This window comes from Lutra lutra, chromosome 1, assembly GCF_902655055.1.
Source record: "Lutra lutra chromosome 1, mLutLut1.2, whole genome shotgun sequence".
Classification (NCBI taxonomy): domain Eukaryota; kingdom Metazoa; phylum Chordata; class Mammalia; order Carnivora; family Mustelidae; genus Lutra; species Lutra lutra.
Genome location: NC_062278.1, coordinates 223,289,545 through 223,313,976, shown reverse-complemented (window position 1 = coordinate 223,313,976; position 24,432 = coordinate 223,289,545). Strand labels below are relative to the sequence as shown.

Here is a 24,432-nt window from a genome sequence, read left to right as displayed (position 1 = left end):
TGACTTCTCCACCTCTGTCTCCCCACAGAGGGCCTCTGCCTGGGATGTCCTCTGCTCACCTCCTCCCTCTGAGCTAGTGTCACCACCTCTGGGAAGCCCTCCATGATGCCCCTGCTTGGTCACAGAGCCTACTGCAAACCTACAACATCCCTTGCCGGGCCCCATGGTCCTTTTTGGGATTTGTAATTATTCCCTTACTTCACTGGTTGGTTTCCACCAAGATTCCAAGCCAGGGCCCTCCCCGGGGCACTGCGGACCCCATGGCCGGGTCAGTCTCTGTGGGGCGTGGTGGTTGGCGACAGCCCCGCACTGTGCCTGCCATGAGGGCGGCTCAGCTCCTGGCTCGGGGTGGGGTCTCTGCACACCCCAGGTGACCGCGTCCACATGCGGCCCTGCACCCAGCACCCCTCCAGCCTCCCCCAGAAGCCCGGGCGGCCCTGCAGCTGGCGGCACCCACCTGGCGCGTGGCGGGCACCGAGAGGTGGAGGCCGTCGGTTGAGATGCTCACGGCGATGCTCATGCCAGCGAAGCGCAGGTTGCTCTTGCCCAGGATGGAGGCCAGCGCTTTGTTGGGGGCCTGGGGTGGGGACGGGGCAGAGGGCAGTGTGGGGCCTGCAGGCTGGCGAGCCCTGCGCTGCTGCAGAAGGCAGGGCTGCAGGGGTGGGGGGGGCGCTGGGGCGGGGCCCAAGGTTGGCCACACCAGCCCCCACTGCTCCAGCCACGCCCACCAGTACCACTCAGGGACCGGGAGCCCCTCACCCACCTTCTTCTTCCAGGAGCCCCGGATGCCAGGCACCGCCTCATGGAGCCGGTTGATGGCTTCCCTGCATGGGGGGGAGGGAGGAGGGGGCTCAATGAGCTTGGGGGGGGCGCTTGGGGAAGAGGCAAGAGCTCACAGAGTGTGGGGGTCAGATGCCACGGGCTCACAGGAAGGAGGGAAGCTAGGGCTCCTGGAAAGGGGAGGAAGGGACAGAGCCTTGGATCAGGGCTACTAGCCCCCACCCCGTGCATGCCTGCAGATCCCCTTGGCTCTCACCCTCTGGCGCCTCCCTTCTCAGTGACCAACGCATCCCTGGACCACAGCCCAACTTTAGACCACAGCACACAGACAGGGGATGACCACAGCCCCAGAGCCTGGACCCCAAGTTCTGCGTGGCCACAGGCCTGTCAGATCCCCATTTGTGGCGTGAGAGGGTGACTCTGCTCTGGGCTCCCCCAGACAATAAGCAATAGACAGCTGGGAAACTGCCAATCCCCCAGGGGGCCAGGACGTCACGGGACCCTGAAGGTCAGACCACACCAGGCCCGGAAAACGCTGGTGCCACGAGAACAAACCAGACCCTCGCATCCAGCCGGCGGGAAGGTGAACGGAGCTGCCACCTGGAAACGGTCCAGCAGCTCTCCAAACAGCGAGACGTGGGGTCAGCACACAGCCCCCCACATCCGGGTGACACACCCAGGAAAAAGGAAACACAATCCACACAAGACCTGTTCACAGCAGCTCAAGTTGTGATAACCACCAACCCATGAACAGATACACAGGCGTCTCCCATGCGCAGGAGCGTCCCCGGCCCCAACAGGAATGAGGTCCCGACGCACCGGCCCAGGGACGACCCCGAGCCCACAACGCTCAGGAAGGGAACCAAACACAGGAGGCCACACGGGGTGTCAGTCCACGTGTGTGACACGTCCAGACCAGGCTCCTCCACGCATGGGAAGGGGGCTCATGGGGGCAGAGGATGGGGAAGGGGTGGGAGAGGGGGTGACCGCTGATAGGGACAGAGCCTCTTTTGGGGCTGATGGAATGTTCTGGAACTGGGGAGGGAGTGGTTGCACAACCCTGTGAAGAAACCAAAACACATCGACTTGTGCACTCTAGCGGGCTGCTGGCTCGTGAATTCCATCTCGGCGGAGTGTTTTCATGTCTACGGCGAACAGACTAGCTCAGTGCTCACAGGCAAAAAGACGTCTCTCCCTTTGGGCTCGGCCCTGGCTGTACCCAGAACTCTTCGTTACTGTTCCCGGAAGCTCAGAGCACCATGAGATCACCGTGCTTTTCTGCCCCAAAGACAGCAGGGACCACAGAGATGCTGTCTCCGCCCTGGACAGGCTACCAGCCCCTGTCGGCCCTGACCCGAGTCTTAACCAGGAACGATCCAGCACCCGCAGGTCCCACACACTGCAAGGGACCAGGCATCCTCTCTACCTGAGAGAGAAAATCCAGGGTCTGGGGAGCAGGGGCCTCTGGAGGGCAGGACAGAATGGGGACTCAGACACCATGCGCCCCACCCCAAGGCCATTCCAAGTCCACGCCACACTGTTGCCCAAGCCGGGCGGCAGGAGGGAACCTCACTGCGCCTCTCATCCTGGGCTCCCAGGGCAAGCTGTCTGAGCCACCTCCGAAGCCTCGCATCAGGCCTCCCCAGCTGCCCCGAGCCCCTGACCCCACAGCGGCCGGTGTCCGAGGCTCACCTGGTCACCTGGGTGCGGGTGTTAAAATCCAGAGAGCGCATGGAGCGCAGCACTTCAATGCAGCCCATGTACTGAGGGGAGAGAGAACGAGCCGTTAGCAGGTGGGCCCCAAGCACCAGCCCAGAGGGGTCCGGGGCGGGGGATAGGTGAACCCAAGTCCTTTCTCCAGCAAGCGCTGCTCTCTCTCCTCTCGCCCCCACTGGGCTGCAGCCCTGCCCCATGCTTGGCAACATCCTGCCCTGCTGCCCCGGGGCCTTTGCGCCTGCTGCCCTCCTTTTCCCTCAACTTGCAGACAGGTTCTTTCCCCATCTGGAGGCTCAGCAGTCACGTCCTCAGAGCCACCTTCCCGGACGCTAAGCAAGTGCTTTCCGGAAGCTGACCGATCCCTCCAGGCTCAGGCTGCTGTTGGTCCAACTGTCTGCTGTTAGTTCTCACTTTCCGTTCCATGGGAGCATGAGTCCAGGAGGGCCAGGAGGGTGACCAGGATGGCAAGGCTCTTGCTCACACTCAAGCCCCCACACCCAGCACAGGGCCTGCAGGCAGATAGGGAGGAAACCATCTGGGCCATGAAACCCAGCCCTCAGACTGTCTGGACCTTTCCAGGGGAAGCGTGCCGACCCCTGCCGAGGCCACCCCCCCCCCACAGAAGGGGGTTTCCGAATCTCCGAGAGATGACGCTGAGGGACAACGGGGGCAGAAACAGCGGCAGAGCTCCCCGACTGCTTCAACCGCTGCGAAAGGAGGCCATCAGGGACCAGCCCGGGCCAGAAGCCTCATTCCGGCCAGCGTCTGGGTGCTGGGGCATCTGCCGTACTGCACCAGTGGCCTCAAGGCAGCACCCCCACCGTGCGCCCTGCAACACGCGTGTACAACCTCTGGAGACAGAAAGGTGGCAGCAGGGGCCAGCAGCTGGCAGAGGAGAGGGGTCGGCGCTAATGGGAATGGGTTTTTCTGGAATGAGGGAATGTTCTGGAACGAGAGAGTGCTGATGGTTGCGTGACCTTGTGAATGTACTAAATACCATTAAAGCATACGTACACTTGAGAAAGGGTAATGGGGGGCACCTGGGTGGCTCAGTCTGTGGAACACGCCACTCTTGATCTCGGGGTCATGAGCTCAAGCCCCCTGTTGGGCCCAGACCTTACTTAAAATAAAAGCATAGAATAGAATAGAACAGGATAGAAAATGGTTAATGGGTAACTGTTGTAAATGTTACCTCAATTTTTAAAAAATCACAAAATCACACACACTCGACCTTGAAACTCCATGTTAAGCCTTCACCCCACAGATACATCAGCCCAGGGGCTGCGGGTGTGTGTACCAGTTGCGGTGTGGGGCAGCCCATGTCCTGCCCTCCATGGGGCTCTGAGCCTGCAGGACTGGAAGGGAAACGGGCAGGCAGGTGTGTGCTGCCCGCAAGATGCCCTGGTGGGTCAGCGCCCGCCCACTCCCTTTGCCCCCATGCTGCCCTTCATGATGGCCCCAGGGGCTGGCTCCCCATGCCTGGACCTCCTCTGTGCGTCCTGCCCCCCTCAGTCTCCCCTCAGGTACACCTTCCGCACACACCCTCCTGTTCTGCTGGGACCCGTAGCACTGAACAAATCAGCAAGAAATCAGAGACATCCTAAAACTCAACACATCCAGTGTGTCAGATTCATGATCCAGTTCAACTGGAAATTCCACTAAACAATGAATATTTTCGTAGTGTAAGTATGTCCTAAATAGTTCATGGGACATACTTATACCAAGAATTATTGGTGTTCACTGGAACTTTTCATTTAACTGGGTGCCTTATATTCTTGCTAAACACAAGCAAATCGTGGTTCTTGGAATGCAAGGGTATGCATTTGTAAGAAAGACAAGAATTTTTTATATATTTATATGACATTATCTCCAAGGTCTATCATTAAGTAGCAGGAACAAGGTATAGAACAGAGGTCATGGTGAGTCACCATTCACATGCACAAGGGGTCAAGGACAAACACGTGCACACGTGCATGCATATACTGTGTGCGTGTGTATGTTTGCTCGAGCATAGATGAATAATTCTAGCAGGTTATAGTGGCTGCTTCTGGGAGAGAAACCTCATGCTATTGACAGACTGTAAAACACAGTCATAAGCCATTCCTCCCCCATCCAAGCCCTAGGGGTGGCCATGGAACGTTGTTTGGGCCAAAGAGATGTCACCAAAGGTGACTCAGACAAGGTCTAAAGGTCACTTATGCCCTGGATCTTGTCCCTCACTGGTCTCAGGTACCTGAGACCCTGCCAGGCCAGCCTGCTCCATGAGGACAGATACAAGGCCCGTCCCCATCATCCCAGCGGACACTGGCCCATCACCATGTGAATGAAGAAACACAAGAAATAATAAATGTTTGTTGTCCTGCACTAGATTGTGGGATGATTTGTTACATGGTGAGTGCTAACTGAGATAGTGACCAGAGGAAGAGTAGAAGCAAGCCAAGCAAAGACCCAGGCAAAGGGAATGGCAAGTATAAGGCTCAGAAGTGAGAACAAGCATGGAGAGGCCACAGACTCACTCCAATGTAGCTAGAGCAGAGAATCAAGGAGCAAAGAGAGATGATAGGACATAAGCAAGGAGGCTGCAAGGCCCCAGGGCTGTGATGATGGGCTGGGTTTCATGCTACATACACTGGGGAGCCATGAGAGACTTTTAAGTAGGGAGTGAATAGATCTTCTCACCTTCTCTTGGATGGATGAATGGTGGATGGACGGATGGAGGGCTGGATGGTTGGATGGATGGGTAATGGATGGATGATGGAAAGATAGGTGGATGGATAGATAGAGGATAGATGGATGGATGGACGGATGGACAAATGGATGGTTGGATGGACAATGGATGGATGGGGGTGGATAGGTAGAGGATAGAGAGAGGATGGATGGATAGATGGATGATGGATGATGGATAAAGGACAGGTGGATATATGATGGGTGAATAGAAAAATGGGCAGATGGATGGACCATGGAAAGACAGATAAGAGAGATGGACAGATGGATAGGAGGAGGGACCATTGATGGATGGATGAATGGATGGATGGAGTATGGATGGATGAACAGGGGATGGATGGATGGGTGGATGGATGGATGGATGGGTGGACAAATGGATAATGGATTAGTGAATGATGGATGGACATATGAACAGGGGATGGATGGACAGATGGATGAGTCAGTGGACAGAGAGGTAGACAAATGGGTGAATGATGGATGATGGATAGATGAATAGGGGATGGATGGATGGGTGGATAGACAGGTGGACAAATGGATGACGGATGATGGATGGATGATAGATGGATGGATGGATGATGGATGGATGAACAGGGGATGGGTGGACAAATGGATGATGGATGGATGGATGGTTAGACGGTTGGGTGGATGGATAATGGATGGATGGTGGATGTATAGATAGAGGATGGATGGATGGATGGATGGATGGATGGATGGAAAGACAGACGGGATGGGTGGACAGATGGACAGATGGGTGGATGAACGGATGATGGATAGACAGATGGACTGATGGATGGGCATGGCCTATATGCCAGGCATGTGTTAGACAACTGGAACCTCACAGGGAATTTGCTGCAGTCCTTGACCCCGAGTGGATTTTCTCACTGAGGGGACAGCTTTGGTGGGATGCTGGCTGCCCAACAGGTATGTTCCCTCCAGGTACGGAGTCTGTGCAGTGGGTGTCAGTGTTCTAAACCCAGGATGAAGGGTTCTGATTCCCATACCACCCCCAAGTTCACCCCAATTAAAGTCCGGTCCTCTCTGGGAGGCTGAAATCCTCCAGTGTGCCCCCAGTCCCCGCTTGGTGAAGGGTGGGGAGCATGACTTACTTGTGCTGGAAAGATGGGAGCTCACACAAGAAGGGATGCAACGGGGGCACCCCGGAGGGCTGGGAACAAGGACTGCAAACTCAGATGCCAAAGGGGCCAGAGAGGGGAGGCTAGCAGCCAGCCAGGGCAGGCTCCTGCACACGCTGACAGTCCCTACTGATCAGCACTTTCAAGGCACCATCCCCATGTCCCTGTGCCACAGGGACAACTGTTAGCCCTCAGGAAACGCAGGTCCAAGGAGCCTCAATGAAAGCCACAAGCTTATAGGTGGCGGAGGCAGGATTTGAACCCAAGCCCTCAGGCCCTGGCGTCTCTGGCACGACCACAGGTGGGGGCCTACACAGCATATTCCACAGCCATGGGGGCCCAGTGCTACCAGACACCTGATTTTTTTAAAAAAGGAGACCAGAAATCCAGGGGCTTTGGTGTGAAACCTCGTAATTTGTAAATAGTGACCAGAAACAGAATTTTTACTTTTAAATAGACAGCAGGGGTGAAAGCTCAGAGGTCAGATTCAGCCTAGGGTCACCAGGGAGCATGACCTCCACCAAGGAAGCACCACCCACCGGACACCGGCTGTGCTGGGCTGGACGCTGGCCTCGCTGAAGGTCTGTGCACCTGCTCCCCCACCCCAGAGCCTGTAGATGGCCCCTAAATCCCAGACGGGTGTCCCAGGAAGACACCAGGGGAGCTCAGAGTGACGGATCGGAGAGCTGCAGCGCCTGCCCGACCCCGGGAGCCTTGGCAGGAGCCTGCCTCGTGAACCTGCACCTCCGACCAGCAGCCTCCGGAGCCCGGAGCCGGGGAAGCAGACTCTGCCGTTGCTCTGCCGTTGACTTAGGCTGTCCCGTGTGTGGTGACTGGTGAGAGCCTCTCGGCACACTAACACAGGTCAGGAAAAGACCCCACATGGCTCTGTATCCCACCTCCCCCTGGGCACATGTGGAAGCACAGGCAGGCCACAGCCCACCCTAGAACACTACAGGGAAGGAGCTATTTCCCGGCAGGGGAGCTGAGGCCCGGAGCGGGGAAGGGACAGAGCCAGCTCCCACAGTGAGCCAGGCCTGCGGAGATGTGTCGAGCACCCAGCTCTCTGCGCTCCCCGCAGGGAGACCCGCCACCTGGTCCTCCTCCTCACATCGTCCTCTGCCGTATGGCCCACACTACTGTGGGCTCAACATTCTAAGAAGACTCCAATTATAAACATAACTGGGTTCATTTTTTAAGGAAATGGCAGGAAACCACTCAAGTCCTCATCAGTAGATGATAAGATCCATGTAGCAGGTCCCCCACGTGCGGGAGCGTCCCTGGCCGCCAGCAGGAGCGAGGCGCCCCCCCCACGCGCTGTCCCAGGGATGGACCCCGAGCACACGACATTCAGGGAGGGAACCAGACACAGAAGGGCATGTGGGGTGTGAGTCCACGCGTGCGACACGTCCACGGAGGGCAAGCAGGCCCATGAGGGCCGGGGGCTGGGGAGGGGGGTGGGGACAGCTGATGGGGACAGGGCTTCTTCCTAGGGAGATGGAACGCTCTTGGATTAGAGCATGGTGAGGGTTTCTGTAAATGTACTAAAAGCCCCTGAATTGTACAATTTAAGTGGGCAACTTTTATGGTATTGAACTCTATCTTAGGTTTTTTTATTTGTTTGAGGAAAAGAGAAAACTGCCTATCGCTCCCATCAGCCTCTGGTTTGAAGCCTACTCGAGTTTTTCTGACCAGCACTGGAACAGCCGCAGCATGACCATAAGGGGAGTGTCTGTCCAGGCGACTCCGCTAAAACAAGCCAGTGGAAGTCTGTGGGCACCCAGGAAGCTCACATAGCCTCTATCCCCCTCCCAGGGAAGTTGCAGAGCAGCCTAGGGGGTTGCAGGGGGATAGTGGGGGGAGCTCTGCAGGCACCTGGCGTGGGGGAGGGGGGTTGGTCTGTGTGGCCAATAGCCATGCTCCTGGTGAGCAAACGTGCATCCTGCCGTGAACCTGAGAATCCCATACACGCCTTACGTCCACTGCTCAGTTCTGAGGCTCTGACCCCACAGAGACTTACTAGTTTCAAAGGAGACAAACGTCCCCCTGGCCAGTGTGTGGGTCTCCAGGGGCCGCGTGACAAACCACCAGGATCGGGACAGTGGATGACAATGGGGCCCTGCTCTCTCCCGGTTCTAGACACCGCATGTCCAAATCAGACGTGGGCTGGGTGTGTTCCTGCTGAAGGCTCCAGGGCAAGGAAGCCCATCCTCCAGGTCCTCACGGGGTGGCCCCAGCCCCATCCAGCCACACACTCATCTCCGCCTCTGTTGTCACATAGCTTCTCCCTGTGTCTGTGTCCATGCTTCTCTCCTCTCAGAAGGACACCAGTTCTTCTAAATTTCACACGATCTGGGGCCCTGGGGGGCTCCATCAGTAAAGCGTCTGACTTGAGATTTCAGCTCAGGTCACGATCTCAGGGCCGTGAGATGGAGCCCTGCACCAGGCTCTGCGCTCAGCGAGGACTCAGCTGGAGACACTCTCCCTGTCCCTTTGCCCCTCCCCCTGCTCACTCATGCTTGTGTGCTATCTCAAAAAAAAAAAAAAAAAAAATTTACAGCCCATCCTAACCTAGGATGGCCTCGTCATTACCAGATTCCATCTGCAAATAAAGTCACATTCGGAGGTCCCAGTGGACATGGAGTTGGGGGGACACCATGCTTTCCAATACACCAAGTGACCCAAGTTTCCAGAACCGTATCAGGACTGGCATCCATCCTGCCTCTTCCTTTGCTGGATGTGGAAGATGCAGCCCAGCCCTGTGCTTCCAGCCCCGAATGCACAACCTAAACCCAGTCGTGTGCAAACGCCCGCCAGACACCAGCCAACAGAGAGCTGCACCATAACCAGAAAGCGGGGCACCCCACTCTGAGCACGGCGAGTCTCCCGCTCACTCCAACCAATGATTCTAAGTCCCCTGGGACTTCACAACATCATGCTGGGCATTTGTGCATGTGGGAAACCCTGTGCAATCACCGTGCCCCCGACCTCATTTCACCCATAACACGAGGTGTGTGGGGCAACTTTTTTTTTTTAAAGATTTTATTTATTTTATTTGACAGAGAGAGATCACAAGTAGGCAGAGAGGCAGGCAGAGAGAGGGAGGAGGAAGCAGGCTCCCTGCCGAGCAGAGAGCCCGATGCAGGGCTCAATCCCAAGACCCTGGGATCATGATCTGAGCCGAAGGCAGAGGCCTTAACCCACTGAGCCACCCAGGCGTGGAGCAACTTTTGTTAGTTTACTTTCTAACTATGGCAGGATGCACGTGCAAGTCCCCATCGTCACTATTGCATGAAGCACGCTCACACCCCCGCCCTGTCTCCAGAACTTCCCATCCCCCCCACGGAGACTCTGTCCCCATGAAGCACGGACCCCCCAGCCCTGCCCCAGCCCTGGCTCCCACCCCCTCCTCTCTGTGTGGACGGGACTCTTCTGGGGGCCCTCCTGGGTGTGGGGTCCTGCGGGACGGGTCCTTCTGGGTCTGGCTCCTCTCACTGAGCCCCATGTCCTCGGGGTCCCTCCGCGTCAAGGCAGGGGTCAGTGTCCCTCCCTTCCTGAGGCTGGACTGTGTTCCCGCGTGGGGATGGACCACGCTGTGTGTGTCCATCTGTGGACAGACGCTGGGCGCTTCCTAGAGTCACCTGCTGTGACTCGTGTTACTGTAAGCACAGGGCGTGGGAACCTGCTGGAGTACCTGCTTTCACTTCTTCGGAGAGTACACCCAGATGGGGCACGACTGGGTCACGTGGGGATTCTGTTTAACTTTTCAGGACGGTCTTAATACACACTGGATTTAGTGACACTATCACGCATGTTGACAGAAGACTATTTTACGTAGCTGGTCCTGCGTACCAGGACTTGTCCACTTGTCCACTAGTTCAGAATATCATGTTGCTTGGGGCGCCTGGGTGGCTCAGTGGGTTAAGCCGCTGCCTTCGGCTCAGGTCATGATCCCAAGTCCTGGGTTCGAGCCCCACATCGGGCTTTCTGCTCAGCAGGGAGCCTACTTCCTGCTCTCTCTCTGCCTGCCTCTCTACCTACTTGTGATTTCTCTCTGTCAAATAAATAAATAAAATCTTAAAAAAAAAAAAAAAGAATATCATGTTGCTTATATCAACGCCAGTGGTGTCTGAGCTGCTGGACCCCGTGTCCACGGCAGCCGCGTGCACCCTGGTCGTCATGAAGGAACCGGCTTCCACCCAGATCCCAGTGCGTCTACAGGAGCAAAGTCTGTACATGTACACACCAAAACATATCCTGAGTTATTACAGATTGTTGTCACTGTATTTCTCCTTTTTATTGCTGCTTTGTTACATCCTATGGATTCTCAGGGAAACAAACGTGCAGGGAGGTGTTACAGATAGACCTGAGGTTCATTTCATGGTGGAGGGTTACAAAATACTGGGTCTAAATGAGGAGTGCTTAATCCAACAGAACTGCAAGCCGTTGTCTTAAACCGAAGTCGGAATCACCTGGAAACTATGACTGCGGGGGGCCCACCCCCAGAGTCTGTGACACAGCAGCTCTGGCGTGGAGCCCAAGAGTGTGCATTTTTAACAAGTCCCCAGACATCTGGGCATCACACTGTTCATCATCAGCTTCAGCCAATTTGATAATCCCATCTCCCTTGCTATGAATAGATTTTTGCCATTTGGGGCCATTGAGGTCTGGGGGGAAAAAGAACTAAGGAAGAAACGGTCTTCTTTTCTTCCAATGCACATGGCTGGATCCATGTGTGAATCCTGGTGCTGTGGCTGCCATTCTGTGACCATGAGGGCAGCTAAGCCAGCATACTGAAGATGGCAGCACAAAAGGATGGAAAGACCTTAGGTCTTTAGGGATGTTGTCAAGCCACTGAATTAAGTCATCCTGGAGACACCCCACCCCTTGTCTTTGAGGAATAAGCTGTGTTTCAGCCAAAAACATCTCTATTCAGTTAACCTCCCACAGTTCCCTTGCATATCACCGGCGTATGAAAACCACACTTCAGGAAAAACTGAGTGATATGGAGTCCTCGTTGTTTCACTGACATGTGTCCAGGCTTGAGCTCTGATCCCTCCCCAGCCAGTCAGTCCACCTGGCCAGAGTCAATGTCTTTCTGTGTCTCACAGCACGATGAGCAGAGCTGGGCACACCACTTTAAAACCTTCATTCATGGAGAGCTTATGACAGGGCACGAATGAGGGCACCTCACAAAAGAGAAAGGTCTCAAGGCACCTGGGTGGCTCTATCGTGATGCGTCTGCCTTTGCCTCAGGTCATGATCTCAGGGTCTTGGGATTGAGCCCTGCATCGGGCTCCCTGCTCAGTGGGCAGCCTGCTTCTCCCTCTCCCTCTGCCCCTGCTAGTGCACTCTCTCTCTCTCTCTCTTGCTCACTCTATTTTTTAATTTAAAAAGCAGAAAGTTCTTATCAGTGGAGTTTTTATGAAAGCAGAAGCCCAATGCATCAAAATGGTATGAGTGGGATGAAGACAGGATTGGTGGGCCACAGAGCTGGATGCAAATTCTGGCTTGTCCACAGTGCAGGTTCACTTGCTTAACAGCGGAAATTTGCTCAGACATCCGCCCTTCAGAAACACCAGAAGATCAGGGACAACTAGAACTGAGCTGTCCTGTAAGGCAAACACGTGCCTCGTGCAACCACCTGAATTTTACTTAAAATTAAGTAAAACTAAAATTTCATTCATTTGTCACACTAGCCACATTTCAAGGGCTCAGTGGCCAGGTGGGGCTACCATACTGGAAAGCAGAGATCTAGAACATTCCATTGCCTCAGGGAGGTCTTTGGGCGGCGATGCTCTAGGTCCACCCCCCTTAGCTAGTTTAGGCAAAGTACATGGGACACAAGTCTGGCCAAAGAGACATGAGGGGAATCTGGCTGGGCATTTCTGAGAAAGGTTCCCTCACTCATGAAAGGACCAGATGGGAAGAAGGCTCTTTTCTGTAGGGTGATGGGACAGCCAGAGGAAGACCTGTTCTGAGAGGGAAGTCACATCAAGGGTGGCATCCTCGCCTCCTGGGGCGGCTGTCACCCCACAGACAGGGCAGTTTAGAACAACAGACATGAATTCTCTCACAGTCTGGAGACCAGAGGCCTGAGATCCAGGTGCTCAGGGCTGGACCCCCCCCCCCCCCGCCACCGCTGAAGGAGGGTCCCTCGTGCATCCGGTGGAGCCCACTGGTGGCCCCTGGTGGCCCCAGACGCGCAGCCTAGTCGCTCTGTTCTCCGCCCCCTCTTCACACAGACCCTTCTCCAGGTGTCCTCACACAGTTTACCAGGAACCCTTAATTACATCGGCAAAGACCCTGTTTCCAAACAAGATCACATCCTGGGGTTCCAGGTGGACGTGGTTTCCGAGGGCACTTTCACCCCAACACAAAGTGACAGAGCCCGGATCCACAGGAGGTCAGTGAGCCTCTGAGTTGAGCGGCCACAGAGGGGCCCTTCTCCCGTGAGACGAGGACATCCTTCACCTCAAAGCTCTGAGTGTGGTTTGGGGTGCAGCGGCCACCATGTCCCTTAGCAGGAGAGGGTCCCACGGGTTCCTCCACGTTGCCGTGCCTTGGTGTCCTCATCTATATAACGGGCGGGCGCCCTCAGGGCCGTGACGATGACGCAGGCCGGTCTATGCCTGGCACTGTACTGGGCACCCAGAACTCAGATGCCACGTTCCCCTCTCTGCCTACCGGGACTCCACCTTCTCATCTCAAACAGGGATCTTTCCAGAGGTCCGTGAGGCTTCCAGGCAAACACAGCAGAGACAGAGGCAGGTTCAGACCCCACGGGGCCTGGGTCAGGGCCCTTCATCCATCAGAGACGCCTGTGGGCTCCATCTCCACAGAGGGCTCCCCGCTTCTCTCCGCCCCCATGTGTCCCTGATCCAGGTCGTCTCTCATCCCCTTCTGGCCCTCACCCTCACCCCATTTCCACAGAGCTCCCAGAAAGACCCTTCAAAACCCCGAACTCCACCCTTTGAGCCCTGCTTAAAACCATCCACACCAAGCTTGCCTACAAACCTCTCATTCCCCTGCTGCTTCTCTCTGTAAGCTCCACACACATGGGTCCCCTCTGTTACCCAAACATGCCAAGTGCATTCTCTGCCACTGGGCCTTGCCACTTGCTGTGCCCCTGCCTGGAACTCGCCCTCCCCAGTTGTTTCATGTCTGGGGCCTCATGGCTTCAGGTCTCCATTGAAATGTCATCTCCTGCAAGATCCCTTTCCCCACGACCCCCTCTGAAGTAAATACCCAGTCTTACCCTGACATCATTTTATTTTAATTAGCACCTGTCAGTATCTGCCATTTACTTGTTCTCTTTACATACTATTTACTATTTAGTGTCTCCCTGTGGAATCAAAGCCTGTAAGCACAGGGACCAGATCCTCCTTTCCCACCAGGTCGTCAGTGCCTGGCAGGACGGGCATGCACTGGTATTTGCTGCATTGACAAAAACGTCAGGATCATGGCAATAACCTAACAGCATGTGCCCCACAGCCCAAGCATCCGAATCCGGAACACTCTACCCCCCCCCCCACGCCCACAGCCAAGGGGCGGATGCAGCTTCTCCGGGGCTGGGAAGTCCACCATGCACGCGACACCCTTGCTACAAAGCGAATCCTGAACCCAGTCACGCCTGCAGACCCATTGCCAGGATTCAGGAAAAGAAGGAGCAAAGAACCAAGTCGAAGACCCACGAGAAAAGGGACAGACCCAGACTGTGGGGCCCCAGCCAGGCCACGGTGGGGCCTGAGGCTCCACACATCCCATAGGGTCCCGGGTGATACGATGCTCAGACCTGAGCCAGGCGTGGAGAAGGGAGGGTCTGTGACATTCAGGAAGTCCACACTCTCAGGGACACAGTACTTTCCTGGGGCTGTCAAAACCAAGCACCTCGAGCCCGGCCACTTAAGCCACAGAAACGTCTACTCTCCCAGCTCTGCACATCCAGAAGTCTGAAATCAGGGTGTAGGCAGGGCCACGCGCCCTCTGGAGGCTCCAGGAGAGGGTCCTTCCTGCCTCCTCCAGCTCCTGGGGGTGGGGAAGAGCAACCCTTGGGGTCCCCAAGCCTGTGGGAGCATCTCTGCCACATCTGCCTTCGTCCTCATGCGGCTCCTCCCTATGGGTCTGTGTCATTCCCCTTTTAGGACAACACCAGCCTACTCCGGGACGACCTCATTTTAACTTGATTCTATCTACAAAGACCCTGTTTCTAAGAAAACTGCATTCACAGGTGCCCGTGGACATGAATTTAGCAGGGGACACTACTCCACTCAGCCCTCGGAGAGGTGGGACAGGAGGTGTTGGGGACAGCTGTAAAGGGAACAGACAGAACCAAATGTAAATGCATTAACTTGCAGGGTCCTTGTCCCAAAAAGCCACCTGAGGGGGTGTGACTCCTGCCAGATGTTTGAGGACATTCTGGAATCTGATGGTTTCTCAGACGCAACAATGGGCTGTGGGTAAGAGCACGGCTTTCTCCGGAGAGAGACCGTGCGAAGCACTGAACGGCGAGCGTCCTCAGGGTTAGCTCACGCTGCCGGTTCAGGGCCAGACATCTGAGTAGAGGCGGTAAAATGTTTACAGTCGTAGGTAGAGACGCACAGATGCTCTGTTCGTCCAGCTCTTCCATCTGTTTGAAAGGCTCACCAGGATAAAGGGAGGACCCTCGCTTTACACCTCACCCTGAGTCCCGCAGTCTCCCCCCCACCCCGAATCCTGCGGTCCGGCTGGGCGTGGCCCCTTTCCAGACACCCCTTCCTCGCGCCCCCAACCTCGGTCAGGGCCTCCGCAGGTTCCGACTCGGCGAAGACGCTTTTAAGGCGGGTCCGGGGGGGTAGGACGAGCCCACCCGCGTCCTCCCCCCACCGCGCCCCCCCTGCAACTACCGACCGAGCCGGAGAATGTTCCACCTGCGCATGCGTGCCCCCCACCCACCTGCCACCCTCTCCCCGCCCCTCCCCACGTGACGCGGTGGGAACCCTGACCCCAGCGCCGCGCAGGCTGGAGATGGGGGTCCAGGCTGGTGGGGAGAGGAGTAAGGATGGAGAAGAGACCGGGCTCTCTGGGTGTGGGCGGCGAAGAGTAGGGCGGAGGGAAGCCCCAACCTGGGAATCCGGGGAAGATATGGTCCCAAGGACCCCGGGCGGCGCACTTACCCGCACGATGTAGGAGACCCCGGGCCCCAGGACCCTGGCGTCTGGGTGTAGCCAGCCGTGCGCCGGCTTGTGGATGAAGCTGCCTTTGCGGATCCACTCGTCGGCGGCTGCGTCCGGGGGCCCGGCCACCCCCCGCGCGCCCCGCGGGCCCCGGGCCCCAGCGGCCCGGCAGCGGCTGAGCGCGGGCAGCGGGCAAGGCGCGGCGCAACGCGGTTCGCAGGCGCCCAGGACCGCCGCCGCCAGCGCTGGGACGCCAGCCGGACCGGCCGGCTCGGGCTGGGAGTCGGCGGCTCCCGCGCCCCCAGCCGTGCGCGCTGCAGCCGGGCTCCGGCCCAGGAAGCCCGCGGGAGCGGCGAACTTCCACTGCGGCATGCGCGGCAGCAGCGCGCAGAAGGTGGTGGGCGCCTCGGGCTCGGGGGGCGCCGGGGGTGCGGGGGGCGTGCGCCCGCCCGGACCCTGCGTCATGGCCGCGGTCGCCCGACCGAGCCCGACCGGGCGCTGCGCCTGACGCGGAGGAGGCCCTCTCCTTCGTCCCGCTCCCTCCCCTCCGCCCCGCTCCCTCCCCGCCCCCGGCCCGGTGATGTCATCCGCCCGGCCCAGCGCGCAGCCGCGGGGGGCTGCGCCCCTGGGACCCGGGCCCTGGGCGTCCCGGCGCCTGCGGGAGGCTGGGGAAACTGAGGCCCGCCGGAGGCCCGGACGCTGCCTCGGGTCCAGCAGCCGGGAAGGGAGACGACGTTTCCAACCCTAGACCGGGTCGGCGACCCCAGCTTCGCCCCACCCACCGGTGCCCAAATTCCTAGAAGGACGGAGGCGGGAGTCGCAGAAATCACCTGCCTCCTCCCGCTTCTGACTGACGGGAAAACTGGAGCCTGGAAAGGGGTGGGGACGCGGTCAGCGAAGGAGAGAGCGCCAAACCCTAAGGTCGGGCCCCTCCCTTCCCACTGTTCCAGCTGGAAGATACTTAAAAATTACCGCCTCGCTCCGTTTCCTAATGAGGAAACTGAGACCCAGAGAGGGGCACGCGACGAAGACGGGTGCCCAGGAGTGTGGGTTGGGCTGGCGAGGTCTGGGAGGGAGGAGCGAAGCCCAGTCTCTCTTCTGCTTTTTCCCTGGGCTTTGGTTTCCCAGGCTGGAAGCTCGGGGCGCGAGCAGGAGGGTCACAGGCTCCTCCTCCATTTCTGGGGAGTTCTGTCGGGCATCGACCCAACTGAACTCATGGGCCTTGGCCTTCCAGGCCGGCCCGCCCTTCCGTCCCAAGCCTCTTTGTCCCCCATCCAGATCTCAAAGTCTGATTCCTTCTGCACCAAGGGTTCGACAGGCCACGGTCACCCCAGGACCCAGCCTCCTTCCCCTCCCCCGCACGGGGGTGGGGCTGACTGCCGGGAAACAAAGGGAGGGGGGCCGGGGCGCGCGGGCAGGTGGGGAAGGAGGGGTGAGGCTGCCTGGAGCCGGATCGATAAGTCAGAGAAATGAGATCACAGCCTGGCAGTAGCCCGCGAAGCCTGTGCGGGAGGCGGAGAAGCGGGGAGGGACTCGCAGCGGATTGGCCTGCTTTGGGGTGGGGCTTGGGTCGGTGCTGCCGCGGGAGCCCGCGTGTGTCACGCCTCTGGGATGGCTCCCGTTCCTCTGCGTGGTCGCAATGAGAGGGTGTACGGCGGGCGAGTCCCTGGGGTCTGCCGGGAGGGCGAGGGGCAGGGTGATGTTGTCAGGGCCTGGAGCCCCCATCTGGGTTTGTGTGTTATGTGTCTCTACATATATGCAGACCGTGTGAGAGTTGACCTGTTGGTCTGTTGTGTGCAGATTTGAACATGTGTATGCATGTGAGGGGGGCATCTAGGTTCCCCTGGGGGTGGGCGTGTGTGTAGGGGCCCTGGTGTGTGTCCACCTCCTTAGATAAAGGGGTGTGTGTGTTCCAAGTTTGGCATTTCCAGGCTGGGGGAAAGGGACAGAGTCAGGGCCATGCATCTCAGGACCCCTCTGGGTCGTGCCTGAGGTGCCACCCCTGGGCCATGTCCTCCTGGTGGCAGTCTGTCCCTCCCGAGCGCCTGGGTCTGGGTTTTTCTGGGTTAGGGGTTTATAAGACCAGGGATTATCACACAGGAGGCTTGGTCACATGACACCATCCGTTTCCTTCCTATTCCTAGGAAAGAATGGCAGGAACAGGGCCCAAAGACCAAGAATCCGATCCTGGCATCAGAGGGACATGAGGACTCACTGTGTGCCCTCAGGCAAGGGTCCAATCTCTCCAAAGCCCCATTTTCTCTCAGTAAATATTAGTTGCCTCCTGAGTTGCTGTGATGCTTAGGTAACCTTTAACAATATTTGAAACACGGTAGATACCTACTGATAGATGGAAAGTAGAATACATTAAACTCCTATACATCCTTCAAAGCCCAGTTTCAATGTCCCCTCTTCCAAGAAGCTTACCTGGCTTCCCCCATTCGCAGCCCTGGCTCTACCTCTCTCCTTACCCAGCCCTGGGTCCCTCTGGTCCCATCCAGTCCCCGAGGGGCTGCAGAATTGGGGGGGTCTGGATCCGAAGAGCAGCATTTAAGTCTCCTTTCTTTGATGTGGACAGTGGGTTAAATGAGCTCATGTGTGTGATGCTGGCAGCTCTGGTGCCGCAGACAGATTTACTGGCAGGCAGTTAGAGGGGGGAGTTAGGCTGCTTCCTGCCAGATTTGGGGGCTGGAACCAGCGCAGGCAGCTGTGCTGCTGTGAGAAGCAGGGGAGAGCCCAAGTTTAGCCGAAACCTGAGCTGTGTCAGGGACCCAGGCCCTAGCAGGGCAGACGCTGAGTTCTAGGACACAGGAAGCTCATCTCCAGCCAGCCTCTCGGGAGGGCTGGGGTTGTCCCTTTCTCTGCCTGGCCTGACTCAGCCTGGCATGACCAGGAGGAAGAAACTGGGGCACTGGAAGGAAGCTCACCCCGCACAGGGCCATAGGGTCACAGCCTCCAGAGACCAAAGGAAGCAGGTGGCCTAGAAGGACCTCAACGTTCAGAAAAAAGGGAGGAAAGAGGCACCTGCTTGCCACTTCTCCAAGCCCCCCACCGGCCAAAGCCAGGCCCAGGAGAGGCTTCCCACACCCCCACTTGACAAGGCAGGTAAACTGAGGCTTGGTTCAGGGGTAGCTAGGACTCCTGACCCCAAGGTGTCAGGGCGTGGTGTCCGTAGCCATGGTGGCCGCCTGTCTGGAGTGGCGGATGCCCATGGTGAATGCTGGGGCTCTGGCTTTGGTCATGGTGACCTGCTCAGGTCTGTGGGTTCCAGGCCCAGGGGTCTCTTCCGGGGGGCGGGGGGCGCGAGGCCGGCCCAGCATGGTGAAGGCGGGCCGGCGCGGACGGTAGGTGTTGGGGTCTGGGCTGTCATACTGGCCGGGGCCTGGGATCTCAGCAGGGTCCTGAGGGGGGCGGATGGGGGGCGTGCGGCCTGCCACTGTGTAGCTGGGGCTGCGGGGCTTAGTGATTATCTGGGAGCCCCAGAGGGAGGGCAGGGTGTAGGCGTTGGGGGCAGGAGCTGGGGTGTCCTGGAGCTGCGGGCGCAGGCGGGAGCCCAGAGTGAAAGCCGGGGGCGTCCGCTGACGCACAGGGGCCACCTTCTCTGGGCTGTAGGCCCCGGGGCCTGGTGTCACCTCCAGACCTGTGAGAAGGAGGTGGGAGGGTTGGCAGCGTCCTCGCCTGCTCAAAGACCTTGCGTGGCTGCCCATTGCCTCTGTGCGCCCTGTGCTTCACAGCACCTCTCGGGCAGCCCCGGGGTGTCTCTCCTGCTTCCCAGACTTCCCCGTAGAGTAGTCTGTTCCCTCTTTCTTTGTGGTTTCAAAGAGAGTGGGGAAGGGGAAGAGGGAGAGAGAGAGAATCTTAAGCTGGCTCCATGCCCAGGGTGTGAGCCCAGCATAGGGCTCGATTTCATGACCCTGAGATCATGACCTGAGCCAAAATCAAGTGTTGGACACTTAACTGACTGAACCACCCAGGCACCCCTAGTCTGTTCTCTTTAAGCCTCTGGGCTTTTGCCCACACTCAACTCTGCCAGGCATACCTTCCATTTTCCCATTCCCACCTCCCAGGAGCTGCTTCTCATACTTCCAAACAGTCCCAAAGCCCCCTCATTCCTGCTGCCTTTCCCACCCCTTCCTCCTAGGCAGAGCCCTCACAGGAGGGATGGAGAGATGGATGGATGGATCATGGAAGGATGGATGGGTAGATGGGTGGATGCATGCATGCATGCATGCATGGGTAGATGATTGGGTAGCTGGATAAATGGGTTGATGGGTTGTGGGTGGAGGGACACATGGGTAATGTAGATGGATGGATAAATGGATGGACGGACAGATCAATGGAGCAGGGGGTTAGACGGGTGAATGGACGGATGGAAGAACGGGCGTATCGGTGAGTGGATGAGCAAGCGAGTGATAGGGCAGAAGATGAAAAGGTGGGTGGATGGGAGATGCCAAGAATGAGCCCCAGCTGCCCTCACAGCACCACCTGTGCTCAGTGTCACTTTCATGTTCTCTCAGGCCCCCAGCCCCTCCTCAGAGCCCCTTTATTTTGACATCCAAAGACACTGAAGTTCCAGGACCTGGGTGATGGGAGGGGAAGGAGAGGACAGAGGCAGGATCTGAAAGGGTAGGGCCCCTGTAGGGCAGCTCTGATCAGGTACTTACCCCGAGACTTGCCTCGGCCCTGCATGGAGTAGGCAGGGGTGCAGCTTCGGCCAAACCGGGTGACTTTTGGGTCCAGGAAGTAGATAGGCCCAGGGCTGGTGTCCTGTGGAGATGCTGGGGGTGGGGGAGCCCAGGGTCCTGAGGGCACCTCTGAGGGCCCCCTCAACCCCGCTCAGTACCCCTGCTCCACCCCAGGGCACCCACCCTCCAGACAGCCTGCAGCCCCAGCTTGGACCACTGAGATCTGGTTGCCCCAACTTTGTCCTGATGAGCCTTGCTGTGTCCTCGTGATCACAGCTGTCCCACCCTCAGCCTGTCCTCGGCCGCAGACCAGGGAACCCGCTAGTGGTTGGTTGGAAGTGCACGTGCAGTAGACTAACTAGGCCCTGAGGAAGGCCCCCGGCGTGCTTGGGCTTGCCCCCGTGTGGGTCTCAGCACGGCCCCTGTGAGCTGTGTCTCTGCCTCAGTCTCCTCGGTGGCAGGGTGAGAAGATGGAATGGGGGGAGGGTCCATGGAGGGCGGTCCCACGCGGGGCATCTCACGGCCGAGACCCCTCACTGAAACTGATGTCACTGCCACTACTGAGCCATAAATTCACGTGCCTCTGTGTGTCATCAGTGTGACACGGGCTCACTGGGTGGCCCACACATGAGCTGACCCACCACATGCCCCAGCTCCAGGCCTGTGCATCTGCTGCCAGCTCTACCATGTCCCTCGTCTCCCGGGGGCCCGACTGGACTCACCCTCCACAGCCCAGACCACATGCCTCCACCTCCAAGAAGTCTTCCCAGGGAATCAGCTAAGTCTACACTGGCTCCCACCCTCCCCCGCCTTCCCAGCCAGTCTGTCCCTCTGTCCCGGGCTGTGTCCCAGGGGAACAGGTTGCTCTGGGCAGAGGGAGGTTCTGAGCCCTCCCCGGTGGAAGACAACAGGTCACTTCCCTCATTTGCCCTCTGGGACCCCTTGGAGCTTCTGGAGTTTTGTTTCGGTTCAGGTCGGGATTTCTGCTGATTCTGAAGGCTGAGAAGCTGCTGCTGCCCGGCAAATTCAGTCAGCCCACCGCAACCCCAAACTCTCATCCCTGGAATCAGAGTCCTTGTGCGGGACCCTCCCCAACCCAGGTGCACTGGGGACCTCAGCTTTGGAAAATGGGGCGATGGAGACTGTGAGCACTCCTATTAGGAACGTGACAGCCACACCATGAATAGCTACAGGCAGCAAGCTGGGGCCACGGCCACCCACGTGAGCGGCACTGATGGCGCTGACACCACCGGTACCCTGACACAGCAGTCCCCGCCAGGGGAAAGGCAGGTGACACAGAAGAGAGGACCCCGCTGACTGGGCCAGCCCCGCCGCCCACGGCCTGTCCACACAGCAGAGATGGGCACCGTGCCCTCTCCACAGCTCTCTGCGAGGAGCCCCGTCTTGCTGATGGGGAAACTGAGGCTAGGACCCCCGCAAAGCCCACTTCCACCGTGCCCTGGCCGGACACCCGGCGCTGACCCTGGCTCACTGACGTGGGCGGGCACCTGTTGGCTTCATGCTGAGGATAGCTCTGGAAGGGGTACACTGTCACTGTTTGCAGGGGAGGACGCTGGGGCGCCGAGCTGCTGGGCGTCACGTCCACAGTCGGGCATCAGGGAAGCCACGAGGCCAGAAGGCAGGCTCAGGCACTCTGCAGCACACTGCTTCCGGCCTTCCCTTCTCGCCCGAGGACACAGAGGACACCTTCCCCAGGGTCACTGTGCAAGCCAGGCGGGGCTGCGGGGTCAGCAGGAGACGGAGGCTCAGAGGGGCCCTCCCCCACCTACCCCAAGCTTACCGGGGCTGGGCCTCCAGAAGAGGGAGTAGGCCGGCCTTAGTGCCCTGGTGCAGTCGTGGTTGATGTAGCCCACAGTGGGCGGCAGGATGTACAAGCCTGGCCTCGAGCCTGCGACCAAAGTCCTGCGGTCACCGCCTGCAGCTCCAGACACTGGCATGTGGGCAGGAACCCAGGGCCCAGCCACCGACCCCCCGCCTGGCCTGCCCGCCACCCTCCATGGCAGGGGTAGGGGGTGGGAGCTGCCCGCCCCCCATGGTGGGGGAAGTGAATGAGGGGCATTGTGAGTCAAACCTGAGTCAAAGGTAGGAGGGGCCACAAGGCCAGCAGCGTCCTCCTGCTTGACGGCACATTGGGACAACCGAGGCCCAACAGAGAGCGCCGTCACAGGTGGGGAAACCGAGGCCCAGACACAGAGATGTACCGTCACAACTGCAGTGTTTGGTGGCCTCAGCAGGAAGGACAGGGCCCCAGAGCCTCCCCCCTGCTGTTCCGTTGCACACAGAAGCGTGAGGCCAGAGCCGGGCCCCACCAAGTGCACAGTGAGCATCAGGGTGGGAAGGCACAGGCCCCAGCAGAATGTCCTGACCTCCGAGCCCCGCTCTCATCCACTCTGTCCTTGCTGCTTCATGGTTGACTAACCCACTACAGACTTCTTATCTGTCTGCCCCATGGACCTCTGCCGCCTGTCGCTGTGGCAGCATGAGCCCCACCAAGGTGCCTGCCCGCCACACGCCCTGTTCTTGTTGGACGGAAGCACACCCAAGAGCCACACTCACACCCTCCCTACTAGGAGGGAGACAGCTCTGGGGAAGGGCAGGGACTTGTCAGAGCCTCCCACCTCCAGCTGGGCTCCCAGAACATCCCAGAAACCACAGTGGAGCTGGAGACAATAGAGCAGGGTGAGCACCTCCTGCCACGGCCTCCCTCCTCCACAGCTGGAGCGTACCGTTCTCCACGGTGGCCGTCCCGCAGGACTTCCTCAAGCCGACATCCAGAATCGGGCACTCAGCGGCCCGCCAGCCCCGGGGTGTTGTGGTCAGCCGTGGATCGGGGTTACAGCCAAGGGTCCCCATGGCGAGCAGGTGAGGGGCTGCAAGGGGCACAGGGGCCACGCAGGGGCCACGCAGGCTGCCGTCTCAGCCGCAGCCACAGCTCCCGGCCACAGCTCCCAGCACTGTCCTCGGGCCTGGTGGCTTGTGCTGGTGTTGGCAGAGCCCTGGCCTCAGCCCCCACCCCCCATGGACCGCACAGATAGTCCCTTGTCTGTCAGCAGAGAGTCTTGGGGCCCTGGCCCTAGTGGACTGGTCAGCGGACGCTGGCCTGGAAGTGCGGCCAGGATCGAGTGTCGGCCTGGTGGCTGGATGGTCCAGGAAAGAATCCGATGTCAGCAGAGCGGGTCCCCAGGGAGCCATCAACCTGGGCAGCTGGGGCCAGAGAAGGCTCCAGGGAGCCAAAGCCATAAACAGAATACCTGCAGCCTTGTAGCAGAAGGGACTGATGAGGTCTTGGGAAGTGTGGCCCCATTTCTGCAGCTGGGGAAACCGAGGCAGAGCGCAAGGTCATACGGTGAGATTGCCGCTGTATGGGAGCTGCAACTTCAGGCCAAGGAGCTGGCCTACCTGCCCGCCTGCCTCCCTCCCCTCCTTCGTTCCTTCATCCAGTCAGCATTCACTGAGCACCTACTGAGTACGAGGTTCTGTCTGGGCTGGGGTGACACAAAGGAGTAGACAGAAAGGAGCTGATGTTCTCAGGAGGGAACAAAGGAAATAAACAATTAAGAAAGAATTAAGAAATGAGCACACAGTATATGAGAAGGTGTTAAATGTGCTAGAAAACACCAACCAGGTAGGAGCCCACAATGGCAGCATAGGTGCAGGCCAAGTGTTGGGGCAGGACGACAGGTCTTTGAATTGAGAAGGTAAAAGAAGAGCATGTCATAAGGGAATGGCCGTGCAAAGGCCCCGGGGCAGAAGCAACAATGGCAAGGAGGCAATGGCGGTCCTCTCAGGACGACGCACTGCCTCGCAGAAGCCAACAGAGATTTACTCCCCAAATAGAGTTTATTTCCCTGCCTCCACTAAAGGCAGCCACTGTGTCAGGCTCTAAGAAGGGGCTCAGGAACCTGACAGAGCAGAATTCACCGACAGAAGAGAGCAACTTGAGCAAAGTAGAACAAGGAGGGCTGGACTGGGGATAGGGAGCAAGCGTCCTCCCTCAGCCATATGATCTGGCCTTGAGGGGCTCCGGGGCTCCGGGCCCCAGTCCCCCCGAGGAGGCTGCGGGACGGAGTTCACAGCATCGATGCTCATAATTATCAATCCGACTGTGTTTATATGTGTGCCCACTGTGCACCAGGCACGGTTCAGGCGCTGGGAGAACAGGTGTGAACAAAACACATCAAGTCCCTTCCTCACCCTTTTGTTGAGAGAGGCAAAGGG

General features: G+C 58.3%; 2 protein-coding genes across 6 annotated transcripts in view; both read right to left on the bottom strand.

The window, feature by feature from the left end:
* SHC2 (SHC adaptor protein 2) overlaps positions 1-16,392 on the bottom strand; it is a 30,277-nt gene extending 13,885 nt beyond the window's left edge. For 2 of the 5 annotated variants that reach the window (XR_007123444.1, XM_047707851.1), the window contains exons 1-4: positions 15,509-16,310; positions 2,473-2,543; positions 764-824; positions 458-577 (exon numbers count right to left, since the gene is read on the bottom strand). Coding sequence is in view for 4 of the 5 variants with exons in the window: in XM_047707851.1 (XP_047563807.1) it covers positions 458-577; positions 764-824; positions 2,473-2,543; positions 15,509-15,973 (717 nt within the window). In the remaining variant the exon portion in view is untranslated. Of the gene's footprint in view, positions 1-457; positions 578-763; positions 825-2,472; positions 2,544-2,758; positions 3,006-15,508; positions 16,311-16,338 lie in introns of those variants that run through there. The other 3 variants (XM_047707867.1, XM_047707862.1, XM_047707878.1) reach the window with 3 other exon arrangements.
* Positions 16,393-18,119: 1,727 nt separating this feature from the next.
* Positions 18,120-23,067, bottom strand: ODF3L2 (outer dense fiber of sperm tails 3 like 2). Its single transcript, XM_047708044.1, has 4 exons — positions 22,941-23,067; positions 21,995-22,102; positions 20,173-20,286; positions 18,120-19,148 (listed from the first exon to the last, which is right to left on the bottom strand). The coding sequence occupies exons 1-4, from the start codon at positions 23,065-23,067 to the stop codon at positions 18,664-18,666; spliced, it is 834 nt and encodes a 277-aa protein (XP_047564000.1). The 3' UTR covers positions 18,120-18,663.
* Positions 23,068-24,432: the final 1,365 nt, after the last annotated feature.